This window comes from Dromaius novaehollandiae, chromosome 4 (assembly GCF_036370855.1).
Source record: "Dromaius novaehollandiae isolate bDroNov1 chromosome 4, bDroNov1.hap1, whole genome shotgun sequence".
Classification (NCBI taxonomy): Eukaryota; Metazoa; Chordata; class Aves; order Casuariiformes; family Dromaiidae; genus Dromaius; species Dromaius novaehollandiae.
Window position 1 is genome coordinate 10,287,472 of NC_088101.1, and position 27,212 is coordinate 10,314,683.

Here is a 27,212-nt window from a genome sequence, read left to right on the forward strand (position 1 = left end):
GTTCTCTTTAGAGACCCAAACGTCCAAAGTACTGATTAAGGCATCCAAACCATAATGCAACATATATGGAAACTTGGACATATTTTTAGTGCTTGCCTTAGAATGACAGTCTTGTGCTCACAACTAACCACTCATCTTACACAGAATGGAAACCCAGACAGAGCATGTGTTCCTGGAAAATTAGGTCTCTTCCTGAGAAGGGAAACTCTGAATTTACGCTCTTTCTCCCATAATTTTTTGAGAGTTCTCATCTGATCAGATGACCTAGACCAGTTTCACATGTAAAGGATCACACCACCTAATGCCTATAAATGTGCTGTCATCTGTATTTGGATTTTTTTAGACTTAGAAATAAGATATGGAAATAACAGCAGGCATCTTCTTAAAGAATTGTTTCAAAGTGTGAGTTTTTTACATACTGCTGTGGAGGAAATTTTCCAGATCACTCTTTTTGCGCATTTATTTTTTTCAAGACAGTATTGCTTTTGTTATCCAGAATAAAATAGGTATAAAAACATTATCGGGCATGGTCTTATCAGAAGGAGATACATAAGGTTTTAAATTGTGCAAGAGACATACTGTATTAAACCTACCGATTACATTTTTCTCAAGTATTTTAAGCTATCATGCCAAATAATTCTTACTTTGTGTCATTTTGAATCAGTGAATTTTAAACCATTATTACCCTACGCCTCTTGCCCCCCAAATTATTTGTGACAGATATTCCACATTGTATGATAATGAAACTCTTAGGGTGTTATCTTCAACTAAATGAAAAGTGTAACATACTGTAATATCATGCCAATTAGAAGGGAAAATCAATGTAGATACCTGAAATACGTTTTTGCTTGGCATCAGCCACTCCATGAAAAATTGCATATTCCACAGTGTTTTTAATGAATATGGATAGACAGCTATAGAGAACAAAAGATTATTAGGGAATTTATATTTCTATGGCTATATTTGCTACAAGTATTCTTTGAGAGACGGCAGATATCTGTGAGGAAAAAATCTTCATCTGTGTGTTTTTTCTGTGTTACGCAACACTGCTTGAAATACAAGCTGACAATTTCACAGATATCTCAAAGGAAGTGTGGCTCTACGTTAAAAATGGAGGAAAAATAAATCAAACAGAACAGCGTTTATTTTAACCTGATGTCTGATGAGTGTAGTATTTCTGCCTATACTGCTTCAGTATCCTGAGGAGGGCTACAGAACAGCACCCGGGTCTTTGCAAACCTACTTAGCGTTTGGTTCTCTGTCTTGAGTTAAGCTGGACGATACCCAGAGGTTTAATCAATGGCTTGAAATAACCCAAAGATGTGTTGATGGTTGGTCTGCATGACTAAAATCAGCCTTTTGTACACACGTGCTTGAAACCACTCCAAACCAAAGGCCAATGGTATCAAAGCTGGAATTACGCTAGATGAAACAGCGATCTCTCTGGGCACTTTATTGTTCTATTTACATTGCTAATGCTACATATTGTACGTACCAGCGTGTCTGATGCGTTTTAAATAATTGTGGAACAGTCAGAAGCCCCTGAGTTAGGCGGTGACATGCTTTCTTGGTATACCACGTGATGCCACAAGAAGGTGGTCTGTCCTTTGGAGCTGGTAGCGAGGGAGACTGCGTAGCTGGCAAAATTAAGGTTTAACTTGTGAAGAAGATGCAGGGGGGGAAAGAAGAAGAAGAAATGATCACAGAAACTTAGGTAATTATTTTATTTGTAGTCTAATGTGCACACATGGTTGTTGATGATGAGGCTACCAGTGACATAAATAAACTCAAGCAAAAGATGTAAGCAAGTGGATATATGTAAAGGCTTCTTTGGGCAGTGCCACGAATTTGGACATCGACCAAAAGATTTATTTATGTCCCTTGCAATTTCAGTGAAGAGCACAAAGGAGATAATTAGACCAGGACGCTTCGCATTGCTCTTTCCATCTTGCGCACATTCATGCCCACCAAATGTGAAATGTTCGCCTTTTCCCCTCAAATGTGATGGTTGTTGAACTTATTTTTAGTGTCATTTGATAAGCCTCCCTGCTCGCAGAGAGACATCCCACTGACCCAGCCACTGGTCATTGTCTATACCAGTTCCCATCAAAGCAGGCGCGCTTTGTCAGGTTTCGACTCGAATATCCATTTTGCATCTGAAGTACAGTATCGAAAGTGACTGGATCATTTGAGCCTTTTTCTTCAGCTGCTCCCTCCTTCCTCCCCCACAGTGTTTCCGCTCACGCTAACATAATTTGGCATCGTCGACGTGACACGACACTGGTTTTTCTAAAAAATTATAATACATACATTGTCGATGTTTTGTGATGGCCGGCGCTCCCGTAAATTTAATTTCTAAATTGATGGAAGGAGGTCTTTTTCCACTGCTGAATCTCAACCAATGCTCAGTGCCCCCTCAAAAACCGAGTAATGCACATACAGTAATAGGTCATTCAATGTCAAAAGGCATAAAAAAGATGAGCAAAATCTTCACAGGCTGCTGCTTGCTGTTGCCTTTAATTATATTAATTAAACTTTGAAATTCTCATGCAAAGAGAGTTGCTGGCTTGTGACGCTGAAGAGCCCTTGGAGATTTAGGGGGAAAAAAACCCTGAGATACCAGCTTAGTGGCTACTGCTTTTTTTAACCAAAAAAAAATAATACATAAGCCTACTACTGCTAGGTATGTTTATAGATGATGATGTTTTATGCGCTACTGAACTTTGAATGCAGGAAAGGGGAAAAAACCACCAGCCACAGTGTCAAGGTCTTGAAGCATCAGTCCCTCAAACTCTGCTCAAGATCTCTGGTTACAGGCTGTCTTCCTGTGGAATAACGCTCTATTAATTTTCTTCCTGTCCCGGGTGCATAATGAAAGAAAGGTGTCTTCAAAAACTAAAGGGCAAAGTCTTGCTTGCTACCAATACCTTGAGGCACCCTGTCTACATTTTGTCATGCGTGTGCACTTTTCAGTGTTAGAATGACAAGATTTCCAGTCAGAAGGTTCCCGTAAGGCACGATGCGATGGGAGACTCAGAAGGATTTTGTGATCTGACATCGCTGTAAGGCAGTGAACTCTTGCATTTGCTTAGCCTGGTGGGAATTTTTATCCTTCGCCTATGGCTAATAGTCCTTATTTAAATAACACGTGCCATCTTTGCATCTGAGAAACTTTGCATCTCCGCTAAAAGCACATTGCGTCCTGAGAATCTGTAGTCCTTAAAAAATAAAAAAAATAAAAAATTAGCATCTCTGGTTGTCTTTATTCTCCCTCGCACATGCGTACTGTGTATTGTATAAAAGCGTAGGCATGCAAGTCAATGCTTCTCTTCTTGTCACTGTCGCAAATCACAGGGCATTAACGTAACGTAGTAAAACCCAAGAGCTTGGTACAGCACTGCTGGCTCCTGGAGGTGGGGAATGGAGAAACCTTCTAAGTTCAGGCTTGAAGATGATCCAAGCAATTCGAGGAAGTGCTCAGTTGTCTTTGGCTGGTTGAGAAGTGGCAATGTGGCTGTATTTTCTCCTTGTATCCTCTTCTCCTCCTTTACTGAGATTGAACTCTGGTGAAGTTAATACATCGGCCCTGAGGGGGGGAAGAAAGAGAAAAGCTCTTATTGGTGGGTGAAGTAATAAATACCAACCAACATTTTCAAATGCTGAACCTTACATGCTACATAAAGACCGTGATTTAAATTCAGATGTTTGTGAAAATAACGTATGCATGAAAAACATTGTAAGAGTTAATGGAAATGACCCAGAGCAAGGCACGACATCTGATTTCCAAATTTGTGATGTTATGAAAGCGGTGATGGCACAGAAGACACATTTGAACACTCTCAGGTCTTTTGTGAGGATAACTGACAAATTTGAAGTTCTCAGTAACTGTCGGGCGCCAATTCAAACGTGAGCATTTGTTCCTGTTCTAAACACAGGGAAGGACGATCGCAGCAAAGACGGAGACCTCCCCAAGGATCTCCCCCAAGCAGACTCCTCACGCAGTACAGTGCAGATAAATGTGACTGCTAGTTCAGCAGAGCTGCTGTTGGTTTGAAATTGTATTTTATTAGCGATAACCAGGGCTCTGCATCTATAAACTGTGTTTCTTAGGTTCTTAAAATCTCTGTGCACCAAAAGTGGTTTCTCATGGTGTTGAATCTGAGAATACTATTTGTCCATAAGCGAGCCTAGATGAATTTTGACTGTTTTTAGTGTAGCTGAGTGTGAAACAAATCCGGTAATGAAAATCATTACCCCTTTGATTAATTTGGCATAATCACTGAAAATATACCAGTTCTTTTTGGAGCTTATTTAAATCTTAAAACTCCAAATTGATAATCGGTTTTTGAAGTGCGCTGTGGTCTCAACAGAATCACTCCTCTCTTTAAACAGCTCTCCTGGGCAAAGCAGCAGTACCTTTTCTTTCCATAATGGAAAAGACAGCTTATATCAAGCCTTTGCTCAGGACTTTTCTACAGGGAGGAAGTAATTCCCCAAAGTCTTTCTCTTAAGTATAAAGGAGACTCTGAAAACGCTTCTGTTACAATTAGTGTATACTAACCTTTGTTAAATGTTTTGTCTTGAGGTTCTTCTTAATTACAAAGCCTTTCCATTTGAGTGGGCTATGTAATACAAAACCACGGTCTGGATGGGCAGTGAGGAGTCCGTAAGATGACTCACTCAGCGTAGGGTACCATTACCTGCGCGTGCCTGGGTGGTACAGCTCGCTGCATGAACCGGATACCCACGTTCACTTACGGCAGCTGAGCCAGAGCTCCCCTCCTCTTGAGCACATTAACCACAAGTATTTTTATAGTAGCCTGTTATATATATGGATATATATGTGCATGGGAAGGAGGGGGGAAATTTGCAAAGGTAGGTAGCTGTATAGGTTTCACAGAGTTTAGAGGGATTTTACTTGAAGGTCTTCTTAGTTAATTGATGGTTGTAAGTCTTTGCTGGGAGTAAGTAGGAGGAAAGGAAAGAAGTATATAATTTTTTCTCTGTTCTTTTTGCTTCCTACCTGAGTACTTCTAATAAATTCTGGCATCCATGAAGCAACTTAAAAGAGAACCTTAAAAGATGATCCCAAGCAAACTGTGCTAGTTTTGAAGTAGGCAGAAGTGCTCATGCTTTGAGTCCTTTTTCTTTTTAGAGATGTGTGTTTGGGGGGCAATTACTGCTTTCTTATTTAACGTAAGAGATAATAGCATTATCAAAGGAAATTAGGCCTGAATTCCATATTACCTTCATTCATTCAATTTGATCCAAATGTTTTAACAGTAATAGCGGAGGGAGATTAGATACAGTGTTATTTGGCATTACTAAAGCAAGTCTCAATAGGCATCTGCCCTTGACTGGCATGAAAGGAGCAGTGTTGTCTAGATCGAATGCAGCAGTAAGTACACAGTGCAGGGCAGACCGAGGATTTTTTTTTCAGAATTCTTTTCTAATGATCCTGCCTCCTGTCAACGATATAATAAATATAAAAGGTAGCGAATACATGGATAGAGTAATCGTAGTAACTTCTAGCTGCTATCATCTGGATTATAAATGCAGAAGAGATGCAGAGAGATAAACCAGGAGTGCTAAGAGATTCCATTAAAGACAAAGCATAGAGGCACGGCACAGCTTTATGTGACTTTACATTTGCTTTTCTGAAATGAATGTATCAAAATGAATTTTGTGGTAGAAGCAAAGTATTTCTGGAGCATAAAAACCCAAAACTATGCAACTCAAGCACTTCTGACAACAAAGCTAACGTTAAACAACGGCAGCAAGGATGTTTACATCCAAGTGTGATACCGCATACGCAAAAACAAGACATCACAAAACATTTGCAGAAAACAGCTAACGAGAGAGTCCCAGTGTGTCTCAGATGATGCAATTATATTGCAATTTACCCTTCATTACAAAAGCTCTGCTTTTGTTCGTAGCTTTCTCACAGTTCTTTAAACATAGTTACCGGTGCATGAATTTATATGAATTTTGGACAAATGATTTTATTAATCATTTTGGTATTTGCATTCGGTTTTCATTTAGAAGGCAGTTTGAGTGGCCCAGCACTTTACCTGAGGTCTAGAGTGATCACTCAAAGTAAAATATGCTCTTCTAGACCTGACTGCAGCAAGTCAGTAAGTGCAATATGTTAAGGTGGGGTGGGTTTTTTTAGCTCTTAAAAAAATGATATTAATTAACTATATGACAAATACAAACCAGTTCCTTAATTCTAGGGAAAACAGTATCCCGTGGACATAGGAAAGATTTCTAATTGAAGAGCCAGGAATAGAAAATAAGGCAAAAATTTCCACCTGGAAATCTTATTCCTGGAGGCAGCTTAGGTTTCTACCTCTGCCCTTACTGGGATGCTACCAGGTAGCACAAGTGTAAAGGTTCCTACAAATCCGTTAGCTCTGCCAGCAGTAAACTCTGCACAGAGCCGCGGCCCTGGTCTGTGGCCCAGGCTGCTCCCTTTGCTCTGTCCTGTCCACCCCAGGGCAAGGGGAGGTGCAGCAGGTAGTGCTGTGCCCTGCTCTACTGTTCAGGCCTTCTCCGATGCACGCTGAACGTCTGGAGTGACTGTCACCTTCTAACGGCTGACAATGAGTTGCTGGTGATTTTTCAGCAGTAGCAGGGGGAACTCAGGAGGAAAGGGAACAAAAACCTGTTTCAAAATGAATCTGGAAATTGTGAAACCAAAAAAAAAATTTTGAAAGTGATTTCTTATTGAGTTAAAGGCATAGATTTTACTGGAATTAAGAAAAATATACTCTGTTTTGTTCTAAATACATGTTCTCTGCCAGCTTCTAGAAATAGTTAAGAAGTCGTTGGAAGAACCTCTTGTGGTTTTTCTTCTACCGTAAGGCTTCATAACATTCTCTCTTTTGGTAGTTTATATCAAACAGTTTCAACTAGAACATTTCCTCAAATTGCTTTCAAGTAAGAAAATATAATGAAACAAATGAAATAAAATTATGTATATTACATCTATACTTATATGTATACACCCATATATACATATATATGTATTTGAACTAGCATAGATGTAGCATTAATTTTTGTGTTTCACAGACATGCCTGGAAAGAAAGGCTGCCAAGCAAAGCAGCCACACAGACGCACTAGGCCACTCCCTCTCCTTTGCCGCAGTGCGCAGAAGGAAGTTGCAGGTGCTACCTACAGAGGAGCCGTAGTCAGTCCTTCAGCTCGAGTGACACCAGCCCAGCCTGAGCAGAAGGCTTCTTGGAGGCCGAGCTCTGAGTTAAATCCATAAGTATCAAGTTAGCAAGTATATTTGATATACTTGATATTCAGAGAGTTCTGACTTTTCTTAATTTCTCTTCTGGCAACTTTACTTTGACTAGCTTTTCTTATTTAAGAAAACTGGATGATAAGAGATTTCAAGTGAAAACAAAGCCTCTTGTATAACAAGCCATCTTTTGTGAACAATATGATATTCACAGAAGACAGAGCTGAAATCAGGATGTTGGAAAACACACTGAAAGTGCTAATTAATCAGAAGGTCAGGAATGCTGTACTGTCATTTACATAACAGCAAATACCGCATGCCAGCGTAGTAGAGAACAGCTTTTGCATTTTGGTAATGGAATGTGACAAGGTGTGTGGTTTCACAGTACCTACACAGGAAATGCATTAACAGGAAGCATTAAAGCCAATGTATAGGGCTTCGAACTCTCGTCATTCTCTTGCAATTAGTCTAACTTGCACAGTTGCTATATATACTTTTATTATTATTATTTGTTAGTAAAAATAAGATACATATATTTATCTGTAAGCCTCTCTCCTGCTCTCAGTTTGCCCCAGTTTGATTCTTGTATATAATTCTTTTCCTAAATGCTGGCTTAGAGAGTTTTTCCCTCCAGAAAGAGTGGTTCCAGAGGAACACTACCAATAGAGATGTCAGGGATGGAGCAAACTCTTAAATGTAAAATAAGTAATTACCATTATGGTTCCCTACTCATCTCCCGTGCCCTCCCCGCCTTGTCTCCTCATTCAAGTCATGAGGAGTCAGACCCCTGCTCATTTAACCAGTCCAATGGGCAGATTTACAAGCCTGGTGCGTACACTACAAGTGCTGCCTACTGCTGGTCTGGAGAATCCCCTCACTTGAAGGCACTGGTGCCGTTTTACTCTGCGAGACACAGTAGGACATGGCAAGCATAGGAAGGTGTTTAGTTCTGTGGTGACACTAAACCGGGAGAAGAAAGGGCTTGGGGTAAGTGAAGGCATCTAAGCAATTACTTTCTTACAACGTGGTCAGCTCCAGTTTCAGTTCTCCTGCAGCCTCTTGGTATTCCAGGGCCAAGCAGCTTACAGTAGCTTCCACGAAGCAGCACTGTGAATTTGGAGGGAATATTTCTCTCGCTCTTGCTAGAGGTCAGCTAAATATTCTAATGGTGCCCAAAAATTGATTTAGTATCTATAAAACACCATTAACTGGTGGATCTCAAAGCACCTAAGAAATACCAACTACCAAAATTCCCTGTGCTGTCAGTATTGGGTAATAATAGATAATGACATATATACAAACAAAGTAGTATAAATGAGATGTTAAACCATCCACATTATAGATGGGCAAACTGAAGTAGACAGAAGATAGAAAACTAATTTTCAATTCTGTTAAACATTAATTGCTCTGTATCAAGGCAATATGGACTGCAAGTACACATCAACTGAAAATCAGATCGTATGTGTTATAACCAACATCACTGTCCTAGAGCAAGCTGGTTTGGGGCAAATCATTCACAAGTGTGTAAGCTGTTTCCCTACGCTAACTCAAAACTTCCTATGTAGTGATATTTATTTCAACATTAAGGTCAGCTCTCGGAAATGGAATATTACATTTTTATTCTAATTAATCAAAACTTTACTAGAAGCACTATTTACTTCACTAGAAGCACTGTTTACTAAAAAATCGACTCATCAGTCTATTTTTGGCCTGCAGAATTAAAAGATGCTTGTGCTATGAAACTAATAAAACTGATGAATTACCATCCTAGCAACATTACCGTGATCAGCCAGTTTGGGGACTTAATGTTACACTCATGGCCTCGTACTTAATTAAACAATCAATACAACCAATTTGAATTCAGATGTATCATGCCTTGTAAATCACTGGATCATAAACCTTAACACTACCAACATGTAGTCAGTATAAAATTGAACTAAATAGGTGTTTTAGGGCTAGAGTAATTAAAACACAACGCAAGCATTCCATGATCTTCCTGTGGGATATGGGAGCTGTCTCAATGCACCAGATTCAGCAGGAAAAAAAGTCTGTAGTTCTGAACTGCTAAAAGATGTACTGCAGGTACTACAGGAGAAGAATGTGATAATCATTAAAAAAGGAAGAAAAGAGAGACAGAGAGAAAGAGAGAGAGAGATCTAAGGCTAAGGTTTTTACCTAAGAAGGAATATTTTTTGATATACCAAAGCCATTTGTTACATTGTTGAATATCTTACTGAAGTTCTTTTTAACTTATGGGGCAATCAAGATAAACTTGCTTGCTTGCAGGACACACAATTTCAGAAGAAGTGGACACTCCTATTAGACTAAAGAATAAGGGCCTCACATGGCAATGCAAAAAAAAGCCAAAGAGAGGCCTACTGAAACTGTCACGTCTCCTCCTCCAGTGTGACCTTCTGTGAAAATAGCTCTGCTGGAACAATACGCTCAGCGTTCTGGAGGTGGAAAACCTTTTGGACTGCACTGTGCCGTGAGCTTGGAACTCATCTGTCGATGCTGGCTAGATAGGCATGAAAAGTCCTTTAATTTGTATGTGTGCACGTGTGAGCAAACATGCACTGCTTTCCAGAGATCCGTAACGTAACACTGGGCATTTCAGAGGCAACAGTCATTGGCGGAGGAAACTTCACTGACTTCTCTAGAGTCTTGCCCACTCCCCCCACTGCCAAAGCTGGCACCCTATGTTAAGAGTGCTGTACAAATATTAACAGTGTATTTCCTGAGTGATCCAGAGAGTAAAATAGCTTTTGCTTCTCTCCATTTTCAAAAACGAACTAGAAACATTCTGCACCTTTGGTTTCAAGCTGCGAAGATACACAGCCATAAAACTTTATGCCCTGATCAACCATCTAAAACAGTCCATTGGGATTTTTTTCCCCCTAGAGTACCACAGACAGAAGGCACAATGCTCAGCAAAAAGAGTGTTTCAAATTGCCCAGGGGTGAGAATAAAAGGCAACATTTTTCTGGAGGCCACTAATAGAACTCATATGTGTTACATGCGTTTAGGTTGACATGACCTTAGCAGTCTCGTGGTAAGGTCGCAGGCTGGCAAAGCTCACTCCCCACCTTTACCCCCACCAAGCTGTTCATAGTGTTAGGTGGGAAGGTGCTGCAGGAGTAGGGATGGGCTGGAAGGGAACTGGATGGAAACTCTGTAGCTGCCTGATTGACTGGGGAGAGTTTTATTGCCTTAAGTCACCTCAGAGAATAATTTTCTCTATTATTAAGTAACACCATGAGTGCTTTCTGAGAAGCATCTTTTTTAGGATATGACGTATATGCATAGGATAGACAGATACACAGGTATGGATGTCTGGACTGGGAGATAAATGAATCAAGAAGAAATGTCTTCAGTTGAAGAATCTTAAAATGTTTTAAATCAGTCAGCTGCCAGGCTGGTTGGAGCAGATGAAGCCCCTATCTAAATAAAGGTGTGTGATTGTGCTGCGCAGCCACGTGGCAGTAACCAGACCACTTCAGACCACGCCAGTTTCTATTTCAAATGAAGCACCTAAAGCTTTGGCTCCTCCCAGCTCATGGAAAAAAGGGTGGAAATCAGTCCATCGATGGACCTGATCCCAGACAACTTCTCAAATATGAGATTTCACTGGTCCCATAGCTCCCTTCTGCATCCTGAGTCCCTCAGTTTCCTCCCCTTGCCTTGGATTTAATCTCTTCTGCTCCTTGCTTTCTTCAGCTGTTTGTTAGCTCCGAGGCAGAATAGCACTACCCATCAGCAGCCAGGATGGACAAAGGCAGAGGATTCAGGAAGAACAGTCATCGGAGAACTTGGAGGGCCAGTCAAATGTCACGCCCAAGCAGGACATAAGCTGTTCTAAATGTTAATTCACATATGGATGCACATAGCCAATCCAGACCATGTGTCCTGCCTCAGTATGTGATTAAAAGAAGCATCAGAAAGACAGAAGTACTCCTTCTTAAAAAAAAAAAAAAAAAAGAAAAAAGAAAAAAACTCCTTTGTTTGTATCTCAAATGTGTATTGCATTTGCCAAAGCACCCACAACAGTCCTCACACTACTAACTCCAAAGCTGAAATTCAGCAGTAGAATTGTCACTCTCTTTTCCTGCATGAAAGGCTTTTTGTACCCACATGAGACATACTAATCACTACCCTCCTCACTGAAGGCTTCACTGCATGGAAATGACAGACAAGCTTTTCCAAAATTGAGTAACTGTTTAACTGGCGAATGACAAATATTTTATGTTTTCTGGAGTGCTCTCCCTTATTATATATACTATGTAATTACTTAGAAGGATGCACAGACTAAGACTGCAGCAATTAAAGGAAGTCGGGATCTCTATACAAAACCCTGAACCCAGCACCAACTTTTGAATGTTATAACAAAGGTTCCAGTGAGATCTTACATCCTTTGAGGCTGTGGATCCTTCATCACAACCATCCTCCAAATGCCATTGAGCTGACAAGCTTATACTACGTAAGAACTGTAAGCTGTTTAACACGGACAGTTGAAGGGAGAGAATATCCTCTACTCAAAAAAGGGACTTTAAATCATTCTCTTACTATTTATATAGCTGGCTGCTGCTGGGTAGTCATAGGTCTTAAGATGTAGTTCTTTACGCACCACCCTCAACCCACTATCCCTGGCTACTGTTTTCTTTGGTATGTTTGGCTTCACTTGCAGTACTCCTCAGTAATTCAGAAAGGGCAGATGAAGCTGCCTGTAAAATCAAGGAAGCTGGAGAGGGAATGGTTATGACATCCATCCACCCAGCCTGTGCTGGACTATCTGTTCTCAAGTAGTTTGTCACACAAGCAGGCGTTGTCCTTGCATGTGACTTGTTTCTTTAACATGCTGAGTGACTGTATAGGAAAGCATTCCCTGAACACTGCTGAATTGCTTAGCATCCAGCTTACGGTAAGAACAACTGCATTCTCCAGAGTTGCATTTACAGCTGTGGTTGTCCAGAGCAGTTGCTTCATTACTATTGCCTACTGTAATATATAATTTCATAAAAGATTGGCTCATTTGGGCCTTGGAGGATCAAGATCATCCATTTTTTGTCACTCACATATCAGCAGAAGCTGAAAATCATGTGCCTCTACCTGCAGCTGCAGAATCCCCATAATGGGGACGTACCCTGTTGGGATTTGTGCATTAATGTGGCATACAGAAACTCTGTGCCCTCCCATCCAATCTGTCGGTGCCCACGTAGCCATGAGGAAAGAGAAGATTTTGGAATGTCACTCCTAAACAAGTATTTAGCAGTGTCATTTACCTTGGCCCTGTCTTCACAACATGATCAGAGCATCTTTCATCTCTGTGCCGGCTTCATCCCTGTTAGCCCTCCTGAAAGCTGTCTTCTTGCTACAGTTCTCCCCTACAGTCTGCTGAGACCACTGATGCGGTTCTGATGATTAGATGGGCATCTGGTTCATCTGATTTTATTTCTTGTTACTTTTATTTCTTGTTAGCTTTCTTTCCCTGTGGCCCATCCAGCAGTTTGCCTCTCTATAAGGGGCCAAAATTGAGACTATCAGGTTCTTCCCAGCAGCCTTTCCAATAAAGGACTGGATTGTGTAAGTCTTTTCTTCTTTGCTGTAATACAACGGAACAGGCAATTTCCTGCTTTCCAAACCTCTTTAGAATCATTAACTCCCAATACAGCGCTTACCAGGCATAATAAACTCCTACACGTGCTCATGACCTGCAGACTAATATGTAATGATGACAACAAAAGGACCTTTTAAAGGAGCAAAAATGGCAGAGATTCAAACTAGGCGCTGAGATGACAGCACTGGCAACACCTTCCTCAAAGTCTTCTAGCAAGAGCTAAGGGGCAGTAGGTATTTCCTTACTGGAAAAATCCCACTGCAGAGCATAGAGGCATCACAGGGAGATAACAAGACAACAGCACACACTGACATACCTGTGTCAGTTTAAGGAGCCAAGCCCCGCTGTGTTACAGCACTTAGGAACTGAGATCACTGATCTTCTCTCGCTGTAGCCAGCACAAGCAACATTAACTGGAGCTGGTGTCACCTTGCCCCCATCTCCTGGGCATTAAAATTCTACTGGCATTAACATTCCTGTGCTTCTTTACTAGCTCCTCCGCTCAGGATGTATTTCACTGCTATAACCGTTATAATATTACGCTCACCTCATAAATATCCATTGACAAGCTGGAGCATACAACTGAAGTTAAGTTTATATATATATGTATCTTTTTTAAAATAAAGATAGCTGATTTACATGTTTACTTTGGAGAGGGGTTGCTAACCACCCATGTCCTGTACAGCGCTAAGTAGCATTCAGAGGTTTAAACTGACACCTCTCTCTCTGCCTCTCCCACGTTGTCCCTGACAAACAGGTAATCCCTTGCCCCAGAGATCGAGGAAACTCAAAACATTGTAAGAATTTGCTTTACGCTTTTGTTGACAGAAACCTATGCTCTGTTGCCAAGCTCTTAGTGCTAAAACCTCATCTTTGCAGATGTGTGTTGCTACAAACATGTTTATTTTATATAAAGCAGAACCATTTTAAGTTGTTAAAGAGTTTCCTCCTCTTGCACATGTTGCATTATTACCCACAGAAGACAACCCACAACCTGTTTCAGTGGCTGCACACTCGCCAACTGCCGTCGTAATGCACTGCCATAAGGCAGTTACGCAAGCTGCAAGTAGAAAAGTCCCACTGAGTGTCCATGAACCATGCTAGGGTGGTAGATATTTAGTACCTGGGAAAAGATGACTCGCAGTGCTGTACATTGCTGGAAGCATCATTTTTCAGAGAATAAATCAGCAGTGAATCTCTTCTAGGAATGATGCTGAACTGGCATTATTACTACAGAACACATTATTACTGATGCAGACATCAGGATCATTTCTAGGGCTGCTCATCAACCAAGGAGGTTTTCTCCCCAAAATTATTTAATTCATGGCTTAAGGTCTGACCAAGGTAAGGTAAGCTCTGAGCCCTGAGAGCAACACCGGGTGGACTCGAAATCCATCTAAAAGAACAGCCATATAACAAAGAGAAACAAAATACAGATGAATGGTGCTATATATTTTTCCCTAAAAAGGATTTTTTTCATTCCAGCAATTTTTTCTAGTTACTTGAGATAACTGGAAGGGCATATAACTTGTTTATTATCCTCATATTTATGTAATCTAGCCTTCTTAGCATGTGTGTGTGAATCTCATGATCTCTCCAAGCAATCTAGCAGTCCTCTAGGTCAACTTTCAAAAGTCACATATCCGAATCTAAAGAAACACAGTTTCAGGATGAAAACTGGCAGCATCTGTCTGCTATGATGAGAATGTGCCTGCACAACTACAGCTGCCTCAATAGGCTGAGTCTGACTTCATACCCACTTTTCATCCCATGGTCCTTGCTTCAGACGAGGAGGAGCAAGGGGAAGGAGGAGTAAAGTGCAGAAAAGAAGTACAGGACCAATTTCTTTTAAAAGATAGTTCCCGTCTTTCTGCACCAAGAGTACTTATAAAATTGCCAGTAATAGGTTCAAAGTAGATATTTTAAAGATGCTGCCTAAAAATATAAAATGCATAATGGGTGGCCAAGAGTCTGTAGCTGCTGTGTCAGAAAAATATTTCTTGCAGTGAAATATGCAGCTCAGTTGTAGCCATCTACCTCAAGCTGTTACCTTAATATAAATGTTATGTAGTAAACATTAATTTGGGGAGAGAAGCCCTATGGGTATCTTAAACCCATTTACATCTTGTATCTGACATGGTCCTGATTCAGCAGTCCACTACTCTTCAGCAAAGCTGCTTAGTTCTGGGTTTTGGGGCATTTTTTTTAAGCACATGTGACATAGGTGTGTGTTTTGGTAAATGTCATGTTGAAACGCATTGCTAAACTAGAGCAAACATTCACTGGTACAAAGCAGGTACGTGCACTATAAAATGCTGCTGTTCTAATCTGGCACGGCTTGGTATCCACTTTGTACACACTTTGCTCAGATGTAAATGAAAATACGTGGAATCAGGGGTATTATCTGTAGTACTTTTAGTACACTGGCAGCTTTGGGAAAATGCTATTATGAACAGCTTTTCACCCCACTAATAACGCTTATTTTGTAACTGGACATATGGACATTTCGGCACAGTTGCTACAGCGAATAAATTCTTCAAAGTACATGTTTGCCAGTGGTGTAACCTTGTGAAAAATAGGCCTGAAAAGATTTTGTAGCTCAATATGCTGCGTGGCACTGAAAGGAGTGCTTCTGCCAAGACTCCCAGTGCTGGAGACCAAAGATCCAGGGGTAGACTTTCAAAACTTATTTTTCCACCCTTGAAATTCCAATGAAAGCTTCCACAGAAGAATCTGAAAATCTCAGTCCACATCCCACTACTGCTGATTAAGTCATACAGGGACAGCACATGCGCCGGGTGGCTACATGCCTGGATCTTCACTTTCCTGTGGTCTGTGGGGCTGCCCAGGAGGGGAACGCACAGCAGCAACAGCGAGCGAGTGAAGGAGCCTGGGTTATTCTTATAATCTGTACTGTGCTTGGGTCCCTGAGCGCTAATCGCTCTGTAATTTTTAACAGGGAGACAGTTCCTGCCTTGACCAGTTTTCAAAGAAGGACAAGAAGGGGAGCAGATTGTAGAGGTGTGCAGGCAGCCAGGGAAAGAAAGGAAAGAAAGAGGTGCTCGCTATAGTGTCAGCATTTGCCTTCCTGCCTAGACAGGTTTTGGTAATGAAGAAGGGAGGGATTTATCTTCTTTCACCATGTTCTCTGTGACTGCTTTATTCAGCAGTTCCCCAAATAATCTACTGCCTTGAAAAAGAGTGGTTCTGACAAGCTGCTTCTCCTGCGAGTTGGCCTTCCAGGTCTGGGAGAAGAGAGGACGATGAGCTGCTGAGCTGGTTGTGTGGGCCTTAGGGGAGAATAAAACTGTATGCATTTGTAGCATCTGCTTCAAAAGGAGGTTGTGGCAAATATTTTATTCAGCAGAGCTGGAGGTCTCCTGTCTCTAGAGGGCAGGAGTTTGTTGTTTTCCTCAAACAAGGCAAGCATTGCTTATGCAAAAGGAAAGGATGCGGAAATGGCCTGGAGAGTCCCTGTTTCTCCATCACAGATTCTTTGGAGCGAGCGTCCCAGCTCTCTTTATGTGCCCCTCAGCAGTAAGCCTCCCTCACTTGGAGCACCGTTGCCTCCATGAAAATACACCAAGGCCAGGGAAGGTTTGACCCTTCTTTTCTGAAGGACACATTATTGCGTTCCCCTTGCAAGTGCCTGCCAATGGAGGGCTCTTCTCCTTCAGATTTAATTATGCCTTGGAAAGCAGACCAAGTTTATTGTCACTGCCAGAGGGAAAGTGATCTCTATCCTGGCGGCCATCCGAACACACGCCTAACACAGTGCTGATGTTCATCCAAAGGGGTGCGATGAACAGGACATTTCCTCTCCCGTGATTCCTGGACTGATAGGCTGAGTTGTCACGGGGGAAATTCCCTCTCCTTAAGAGAGAAAGCTGAGAGGTAGGCTTGTAGGATTCAGTTCTAGGTGGAACTTCCAGGGTTCTTCCTTGTATTTCTGTGGTATGCTCACACCACTAGGGGCTTTGCTGAAGGAGAGGTGTTTTCTTTGAGAAGTGTCGTTTATCTTTGAATTTCTCTAAAATTTTCTGGGATGAATCCCTGTCGGGAGGAAGTGCTACTGGGGACCCCATTTATATTCTGGGAGGACTCAAGCCAAACTGACAGCAGGCCTGATCTTTAGTGCCAAATGGTTTCCTCGTGTTAGCATCCTAAATGATTCCTCGAATCCTCTGCATCTCCTTTTTTTTTGGTGGTGGTGGTGGGTAGGCAGAGGGGCACAGCAGGGGAGAGACATTGCTACTATATGCAGAAAATTCTGAGCCCCTTAAAATCAGAAAAGGAACGCAATTTGAAGCCCAATGAAACCAGCAGACATCAAAATCTGGAGTTTGTGGGGGGATTTTTTAAGTCTAAGCTCAAAGGTCAAAGAAACAGCAGACATTTAAAGTTCCTAGGGATAGCATCTCTAAAGCAAAAGCCAAGAATCTCCATTTTTCTTCCTTCCTCCTCTGTGTGCAGCTACTCAAACAAGGAAGGATGCAGTTTATCTTTCTCTGAAATCTAGAGATAATAACGGATATACCATGACTGACACAAGAACCATTGTCTGTAAACTCCTTTCCTGCAGTACCATGTCTCCAACTCAGGAAAGTTTCCTTCAAGCCTCTCCTAAAATCTCCTTTCCCTAGAAATACTTCCCAGTCTCCTCTTCTTGATTTACTTCTCTACCCCATTTTCTCTGAAGAGACCCCTTCATCTTCAAATGGCTTGTACACGTAAGAACCAGATGCTCTAAAATCATCCTGTATGTAAGTCATCAAAGGGTCATGTTCTCAGCTCACAGCACAGCAATAACATGGAATTCATCCACCAGCTAAAAGTCTGGCCCATTTGATTTTACAGCCTCTGACTGGCACATGCAAATTATTCATAAAGAGAGAAGGCACCCCAGTTCTACAGCATCATGAATGCATATGTATCATTTTTTAATAAATATTATGCAACTATTGTGGAAAAAAAATTCTCCTTAAGAAATTCCATAGAAAAATGTGAATCTATATGAAGATGTACGCAGAGTTTAAGTGAATTCTCTTTGGAGGAAGGCTAGAAATCCCCCAGCAGGGCAGTATGGTGCGGCTCTATCAGCTCTGACTGCGTAGATTGAGATCACTCTGTAGAGGGGAAGACAGGGCCTCAGCAGGAATCTCGCTCTGCCACACAAATGCCTGCACTGATACTGTGTGAAACAGCCCTCTAGATGCCACTGTGATCCAGCTGTCACTTCACAAACCAAAGCCTTTACAGTGATATCTGATAGCTGGATCCTTTGCAGTGATAATGAATGCAGCATTAATGACATTGACGACTGGGCCCAGTAAAGAATCTGAACGCCAAACTATTTCCCCACCCCTCAACCCATGTCAGCTTCCCTGGTACAATGAACACGCCAATGAGGCAATCCTCCTTCCTGCAGACAAAACCCCACAGCACATCATTAGGCTTTTGTTTTAATTCAAATGGATTAGTAATCATAAACTTCTCAGATTTTAGACCTCTCTCCCCCTCCCCTCCATCTTCTCTGTTCAGAGCAATGTTGGAAGCAGCAGCTCTAGAATCCTCTACCTTGGACCAAAGCCTAAATCCTTCCTGAAAGACAAACTCTCACAGGAAGCCATAATTAAAATGACCACAGAATGTGTTTTCTCCTGTGACCTGTTCCACATCTGATTTAGACCTTCTGGATTATGAGAGAAGATTCTACAAAGCTGTTTGATTTATGTTCATACACATCTCTGTTAGTTTGCCCTGTTCTTGATTTACAAAGATACATGTTAATTGTATTTCAGGCATATTTAACTATGCTAATTTAGTGTAATTGTTGTTAGTATTACTTCTGGTTGAAACCCTATCTTTGACCATGGTTTCAGGAAGAGCTGCATAACTCTCCTTTTCTTGCTCTTGCAAATTCCGTACAAAGAGCCAGGGCAGGACATGGTCCATTAGACACTCTTTGCCAAATAACTGGCTTTGTTTTGTTTTGTTTTGTTTTGTTTTTGTTTGAAGCCACTGAAGAATTAATATTGAATGTATGCTCTTGGGTTGGGCTTTCTCTGCAAATAGATAGCTAGGAAGAGGGGGATTCTTCTTTCATGGCCCGTAAAATCAATAGGGCATGCCATACAGAGCAGCGTTTGTGAATCCAGAGTACTGCCCCATCAAACTGAGCTCTTGGTCCTCTCTGTAGGTTATAAAACCCGAAATGTGGCAAAAGGCAGTAGAGAATGGATTTGTCACTTGATAGCTAAGATCCCTTTTTGGAAAGATTAGAGAGAAGGGTTACAGTGCTTAAGTAGCCGTTACTGAATTAGTCTGAGATGAAAGTGAACAACTTGAGTTCAGCTCATACAAAAAGTTACTCAGGCAGAGAAGACAGGATGGGTAGTACACATGCAGTGGGCTTGTGCAGTACTCCTTGCCCAAGAGGTCTGTAATTTAGGAATACTTTTGTCATGGGTTATCTTGATGGCTAGCAGTACTCCGTATTTCTGTCTGGCAAGGTATTCACTACCGGTTCACTTAGATGTAGTAGAGTCATGGTTATCAGCTCTTGTTCATTTTCAGGCACTGCTTTTGGACTCATGTCTCTTACTGAAAATCAGGAGTAGTTCCTTTAAAGTCAGTAGTGTAAAGCTCATGGAAATAACATCAGAAGCTGGTCCTCAGACTGTATTATGACAGCGCGGTGTCTGTCACGGTCTCCCTTTCAGGACTGCTGAGCAGTTGGCCCATCGCAAGTTGTGCTGGCAGCCTCTAGGATGCGTGCACTGCAAAGAGATATTGCTCAAGTTCTTCCGTAGTTGCACTCTTTTCCTTCCTTCTTGTGGACTGGGGTAGGTACATGGGGGAAGGTGCTTATTCTTGAAATATTTTTTCCTCATTGGAAATGACTGCCACGGATCTGGTTAGTGGAGATGCTAATGTTCTCCAGAAGCTAGGAAAAGTGTCCCGTGGGGACGTTCAGAATGTGTTTCTCCTCTTCCCTGTACCTTTTTCCTAAGGGCACATTACCAGTTGCTACTGGAAAAAGGATTTGGTATGGGTCTTTTTATGTTCTGAATCCTGACAAAGGATAGGGTATATTTGGTCTACAGAGCAATCCACATGGGATTTGCTTCTGCCAGTGCTTTGTCACTCTCTAGATCTCATGACTTTTGAGCCCCTCTGTGCTGCCTACCTTTCCTCTTAGGAGCATTCTGGAGCAGCACTGGGGAATGAGTATGTGGTGCCATTTTTTATGTTGTTTTTTAATATCCACCTTTCCCTTTTCCCTTCTTTTACTTTGATCAGTATAATTTGTATAATGAGTTAGGTTTTTGGTGAGTTTTGATTATACACATGCCCAGAGATCTTGGTATTAAGTGCATTTTATAAATTAATAAATAAATACGCTCATTTGTTGTAGAATTTCTATTGTTGATTTGGGAACAGTAAGCTCTTGCAAATCTCAGCTTTCACCTTGCCAATCACTGTATTCCTGTAAGTGCACTGCAGTTATTTGGAACCTTTTCTGGGTTGGTGTTGGCATCCTTTTGCTAGATTACATTTATGCATTAGTACCATCTGTGCCTGCTGTACCTTCTGTGAGTTAGCCCTGGCCAAATGACTGGCATTTATCTGGAAGTGCACTCAGAAAAAAAAGGGAAAAAAAGAGAAAGAAAAAGAAGGGGGGGAGAAACAGTAAGGATAGTACCTACAGCTTTATGCTTGCTGCTGGCACTAATGGGATTCGGGGAAGAAGACACACTTGTGAGCACGATCACCTGCACCGATGTCCCTCACTTCAACTGCTGATGAAATCTGTTGTGTCCTTTCTGAGTCTTTCTAAATAAGAGCTATTTCATTTTATCATGGTATTCGAACAAACTCTCCCCTACTCTCATCTTCTAAGGGAAAGATAGGCTGGCAAGCCTGTAAAGAAAGACACTACTGGAATTTGAGTGTTCGTTGTGGCCTGGAGATATTCTTTTTGCATTGTGTCTTGTTTCAGTTTGGTTGGAGAGAGTGTGGACTTGGTGATGCCTTTAATTGATCGGCTAGTATTGAACGTATTTATAATATTGACTGTATATAGGAATGCAGATGTCACCATGCTGGATTTATCATTTTGTTTTCCATTCTGAATTATCTGTTGGTCAAAACATTAGGTGGGAAATAGCCTGTTACTCTTTCTTTCCTATAAATAAGTGGTGAAGCAAGTACTTTCTTTTGTTAGTAGTTTTTAAATGCTTGACTTCTACTATGTCATAAAAAAAAAATTGTTCCCTCTTCAAAGTCAAAGAGTGATGATAAACAGCAGCATGCTAATCTTCCTCCAGGATTCCCGAGAAACTGGAGCATTTTGCACAATCCAAAGCTTTCTTATTGCCCGTCTTACAGCAGTGTGTAATATGCGACTGCCATGTCATAGCAGCCAGGCACCTACCAGAGCCAGCCTCTACCTTCAGCCTCATCCTGCCCTGACTTCCTCCTCCCCTGTGTCTGTCTAGACTGAGGCAGTTTTGAGAGCCTTTGAACTGTAAATCTCTATATATCTGTGAGACAGGGAGAGTCTTAACACTAGTGCAGTAAAGGGAATCCCTGGCAAAGCCAGTGAAAGTATAATGGTCCAAGTCTGTCCTTAACTGTCTCCTCACACAGTCTGACTGACAGATATCCTTCAGAGCTTCCCTCTGATATTTAGATTCTTTTTTTCCAAGTACAACTACATCTGCATCATAAGACAAATAGCTCCTGGCTCTACAGCTCCCTAGTCCAGATAAATACAGTCTGTTCATCGAGAAGATCGTCAACTAAAGGCAAAGATATCTTCATTTTACTATATTTGTGGCTGAACCCAAGAAGAACTTTGTGCAACTCTTAATTGATTTCACTTTATATCAATTTACACTAAGTAGGTAGGTACAAAGTACTAAGAGCAGATATAAATACAAATGGGAGTATTCTGAAATCAAACATAACTGTCTACTAAGAATTTAAAACAGAACTGTGTGGCTTAAAAATGGTTTTAATTAAATGGGTACAATGTCTGTGTGTCAGCAAAGAGAGTGTGCCTTACCCAGCCTAACCTATGTATTAGAGAGAGAGTGAGCAAGTGAGCTCCTGGCAGATGGGCTAAGAAACCATCTCTGAACTGAACACTATTTCTACCAACACTAATCAATTCAGTGTTCTGCTGCAGAGCAGGACACATCTCTGTGGCTGTCCAGACAGTGCCAAAAATGATGAGGCTATCTCTCCTCCTTGTAATGCAACCATTCCCTGAAATTAGGATGACATTACAATAGATGTTCCTCTCAGAAAGAAGAGATGTTGGAATGCAGGCAGCTTTACTTTTATGTCCTTTGATGCACAACCCATTCATTGTGCTTTCTAGTGACATCTGATACTGTAAAGTAGAGCTTGTGATTTATATAGCATGTCTCCTTTGCAGACCTGTTGATCTCCAATGCCAGTTCTTGGTGTTTAGGTGTTTTGTGTTCATGGGGACAGTGGAATACTGTGGGAACAGAAGTCACATCCTCTCACCAGAGATACTCCTTGCTAAAGGTGATTCATAGTTAAGCTAACAGAGTAATCATAATTTGCACGGACTGTCTTTTTGTCATGGTATTTATATAGCATGTAGCACAGCGACTCTTGGTCTGTAATAGGGGGCTCTTAATGCACCAGCTCAATCAAAGTAGGCCAAACCATTCAGCTTCAGTAGTGAAGATGGCAGATTCTGTGGGCAGCAGCACATGAGGGGGGCACGTGGCTGGCCTCACATCTCTCACTCCCTCATGGCTAGGTGCCCCTTCCCACCTGGGCCTGAAACAGAGGAGAGTAAAGCTCCACCTTGTGCTTTTGGACCCCTTCCCTGGAGCCCAAATGGCTTGGGGGACACTGAGCTGATAACAGGGAAGGTGTAAAAGCAACAGTAGCTCTAGACTCTTTTTGATCTGTTACATATGCAAATACTTGTTCGCGTTCTTTTCTTTACACTTTGCGCCGTCGTCAGGACTCTGAATTCAGATTTACATGAGGAAAAGTAAAAGAAGAAATAGAGCTGGTTTTATAAATATTTATATATAATATATTTTTTCTTTTTGTTCTGGGTGACCACTTTCACACTGGGGTATCTTTTCTACTAAGAATACTATGTTTGGAATTCAAGATTTGCTTTTTCTTTCTTTCCATATGTTCTGTGTTAAACATATGCTATACTTTATATTTAAAAACTAGCAGCAGACTGAAAAAAAAATAGCCCACACCACAAAAATATGTTTGCTTCATTATCAAAAGCTTCTGGCTTTTTTTTTGTTTTAACACATGGGGAGGAGAAGAAAGGAAAAAAAAACCCCACCCTTGAGGACAATTTCAGAAAGTGAAGCTTAACTTTGAAGAGCTGTGGAGACAGTGCACATCTGGTTCTTCCTTTGCAGCATATATAAGGCTTGATAAGGCTTGTCAGAGCTTAGAGCTAGGTATCGCCATAGAGGGTTGGTGATCCACTTGTCAGCTCTGAAGTGAAGGAAGGAACCCTGTCCATTTATTTTAGGAATCCAGCCATTTAACATCTGGAGAATACTTGAACTGGCTTCTACTGAAAAAATGCAGTTCTATGAATTTAAAATGGCCAGTTGCTGACATACATGTCACATTGCTACCTTCTGACCTGAATGCCCTTTTCTCTTACATTTCTATGCTTACCCAGTGTTCTCCTGTTGATCTTCTGCTTCTCTATATGGCAGTACCTATTCTTTACCCATGCCAGCCAGTGAACTAAATTCAGAGCAGAACTGGGCACAGCTGCATGCCAGGTCTGATTCTGGCACAGGCTTTTAGGGGTGATCCATCTTGCAGTACCGAAATGTGAAAAAAATGCTACCAAACAGCATTATTGTACATAAACTCAGAGCAGTGTTCCTGGTTTGCTGAGGGGGGCGGGGAGGACATCATCATCAGCCAGATGCCACATCTGGGTACAGCCATGCCCACGCTCTGAGCAAGCTACCTCTAGACCTGGAGTTGTGCAGCTTCATTAGCACGGCGGAGGACAGGTTCACCTCGGGGCTGGCTTCTGCTAGCTGGGAGACAGCTACGCTTCAGTGCACTCCTACAAGGCTGGGACTAGAGCCAGAAAGCTTCTCGTCAGGAGAACCACTGAGCCACTGGCTACATCAGACCATGAAGAAGTGCTCCTCGAATGTACGCACAGCCAAATCCTCTCCCTTCCACAAACGACCTTTGTATCTTTGACCTCTGCAGAGTTTACCTGCAGCACCTCCGCAGTCAGCCCTTTCAGACACTCATGAACCTATCTGGTGTGTGCAGACGTAGGTGCACGACGAGAACAGCAGGCCTCTGCGCTGCTGCAGCTGTGCACATTAACAGGTCTCAGGGCAGCTTTGTGCTCTGAGCTAACTTGTTTCTCCCAGCATGAAAAAACACTTAGAAGTGTCAACAAGAGAAGGAGAAAAAAGTTTTAAGAAATTTAAAAGAAATGATGATCATCCTGGTATTCTATTTCAAGATAGGTGGCTAAGGAATTGAAATATTTTAATTAGTAAAAAGAAAATTAAAAGTCACGATAAAAATTCCTCATTAGTGATAGGGAAATGGTACAGTACCTTAAAATCAAGGTAAGAGCAAAAAAAACCTAAGATAAATTTAATTGGTGAATTTAGCAAAGAAATGTGGTTTGTGGTTTGTTACATAAAAAACAAGTTATGTGGCTGTTGCTATGGTGACAACTTGTTTATTATACAGCAGAGTAAACTGAAAATTTGCTGCCTGAGAGGGCTTCAAAGTACATACTTTTCCCCCCATAGTTTTAGGTATTTTTCATGAATGTTTAATTTGCTCCTGTTTGGGAGGGGAGGAGGAAATGCCCATTCATCCACTAGCTAGGTATGAATATTTTAAACTTTATGATATTACTGGTAATTTAGAACTTGTCTTCAGAAATTACCTGGTAAATGACCACAGCAACATTTAGAAGTAAAAAGCAATGAGGTGTGCACAATTATCTTCTAAAGCTGGAGACACACACATACTTAAGCATGAATTTAATTATAATATGGCTAGATTGGTGCCTTTTTTAAATCCTGTCACTACTGGGGATGAAAGCTATTTCTAGCTGAAGCCATAATAAGACAAAAGCTCATAATGTTAAATTATGAACTTATAAATAAAAATATTCTTACAAAAATAAAACATAGGTTTAATTATCGTAATTACTAGCACAATTCAGATTACATTTTCAAACAAATGTAGTTAAATGAGTAAAGCTTGCTGCAGGAACAGTCTTAAATATGGCTTATATTTATTTAGCTGCAGCTAGTAAAGGACTGATTTAAGCTAAATGATTTTTAAACATTTAAAATGATGCAGGCATGTCCATATAGGGTCTTGCACCAGTTTAACAGATTTAATCAAGACAGTCTCTCTCTTGTGCAGGTAAGACCTTACTGAAATAAATACTCCTATTAAGCTCCACTTTGCTCTTCTAAAAAATTCTTGCTTCCAATTATGCATTTACAAACCACTTGAGGTTTCAGAGTTTGAGAATTACATACAGAATATAAAAGTTAAAAAATCAAGCCCAGTGTCAATAAACTATTACTACTTATGCCCAAATTAAGAAAACACTTATACTACACAAAACACTTGAATGTTAGTCTTCACTGGATGAGAACTATTATACAGCCTCCTCTACAGTTTAATACCTACGAATAAGCAAAGGTCAAGGCTCTGTTGTAACGGACAAATTAACAACCCAAGCTTTTCGCGCCCACAGTCTGTAAAGATGTAAACTCAGAGAATAATGTGAACAAAATACTTCAGCAAAACGGAATGGAAGCTGCCACCACCGAGGTAGTTTTGTCTGGACTAATCCTGTTAAAATCAACAGGGCTACGTTAAGGCACCATTTAGCATAGGAAGATTAGGTTCCCCATGTACAAAGTATTGTCACTGTCACATAATGCTTCATTAAAACACGTTAAATATAAAGACTTGGGTGAAAATTTGTTAGGAAATACACTACATCTATAAAATCTATCAAAACAATTTTTAAAAAACAAGCAAAAATTGATACAAGAAGTTGGTATGGGGTCAATCTCTGTATTGGACCAAATTTGATTTCAAAGTGAAGTCTTTTTAAAATAAACAGTCTTCCTGCAGTGCTTGCAGCCTAATTATTATAGCATTATAAATTAATGCAAAAGATGCCAAAAGGCCCCTTAAGTAGAAAATGTCAACACACAAATTTTAAGCAAGAGATCTACAGAAGAACTGTAACTCTCCAAGTCCCACTGGAAAGCTTCACATCCCATGAGTTCCTTCGAAAATCTCAGTCTTGTCATATTGCACTAAAATAATCAGATTTGCTAGTAGGAAGTACATCCTCCTTCAGACTAGGCTAACTTTATGGGGATGGACACTTCTCTTTCATGCACACCTGTGTGATAGAGCATCTCCACAAAGCTTGGTGCACCTTCTCTGATCTAAAATCAAGTTAGAATCAGGCCAGCATCATTCCCACACCTCTTATTTCAGTTCTCTTTCATGCAAAGGTACAGCAGAGGTCTCAGATCAGCACATAATGTTACGTACCATATGTGCTGCAATACCTATGCACAAGAGGATGAGTTAAGGACAGCGCGTCAGCCTTAACTGGAGTAAGCTGTCAGACCAGAGATGGGCTTGCATGTTTGAAAGTCTGCCACTTGGACATTAAAGCAGTCACATGCCAGAACTCCTCCTTTCCCAAAGGATAGTACAGATTAAACTCAAACGATGAGGTTAATATGGAAAGAAGTGGTTTTAGTTATGACTACAAGAGACAGGCTTTTTAAAGAAAGCTTCTCAATAAACAGCTGATTTAAGTGAAAGGAGTAACTCAGGTTTCCAGACGGAACGCCATGGAACAAGCACTTACGAGGGTTTAAGAGTTTCTTCCTAAGACTCATTAATAAAGGCTTCATCAGTAACATATTATATAAACATTAATGAAACTGTGGAAGCTGAGTTCTGTAAGAAATAGGAATTATAAAGTTGCGTGACGGGAAACTTTGGAATTTAACTTTCACTGAAATCCTACCCCCAGGACAACATAAACCTGATGAAAAGCTTTAGCTCAATCCAAAAGAGGTTGAAAGGAATTGCTAGGAGGAATTCTGCCCTGCGAACGAGTACATTAACTTTGCTATCATCTCCCAAAAGAGAGACAGCTTACGTTTTTTCCACAAAACTGCAACCTTTGAAGGCCAAGGATGAATACAGGCAAGAGCGCAAGGAATGGGCAACACTGAGAGAAGGCCAAACAAAACCAACTCATTGTGAAAAGACATGCA

At 41.0% G+C, this 27,212-nt stretch overlaps 1 protein-coding gene and 1 long non-coding RNA gene across 4 annotated transcripts in view; one reads left to right on the forward strand and one right to left on the reverse strand.

Moving 5' to 3' along the window:
* LOC112985039 (uncharacterized) overlaps nt 1–27,212 on the forward strand; it is a 311,688-nt gene that overhangs the window by 246,746 nt on the left and 37,730 nt on the right. The window lies entirely within an intron of this gene.
* ANTXR2 (ANTXR cell adhesion molecule 2) overlaps nt 1,711–27,212 on the reverse strand; it is a 125,452-nt gene continuing 99,950 nt past the window's right edge. The window contains exon 17 of the mRNA XM_026103366.2: nt 1,711–3,586. Within this exon, the coding sequence (XP_025959151.2) occupies nt 3,548–3,586 (39 nt within the window). The 3' untranslated portion in view covers nt 1,711–3,547. The remainder of the gene's footprint in view (nt 3,587–27,212) is intronic.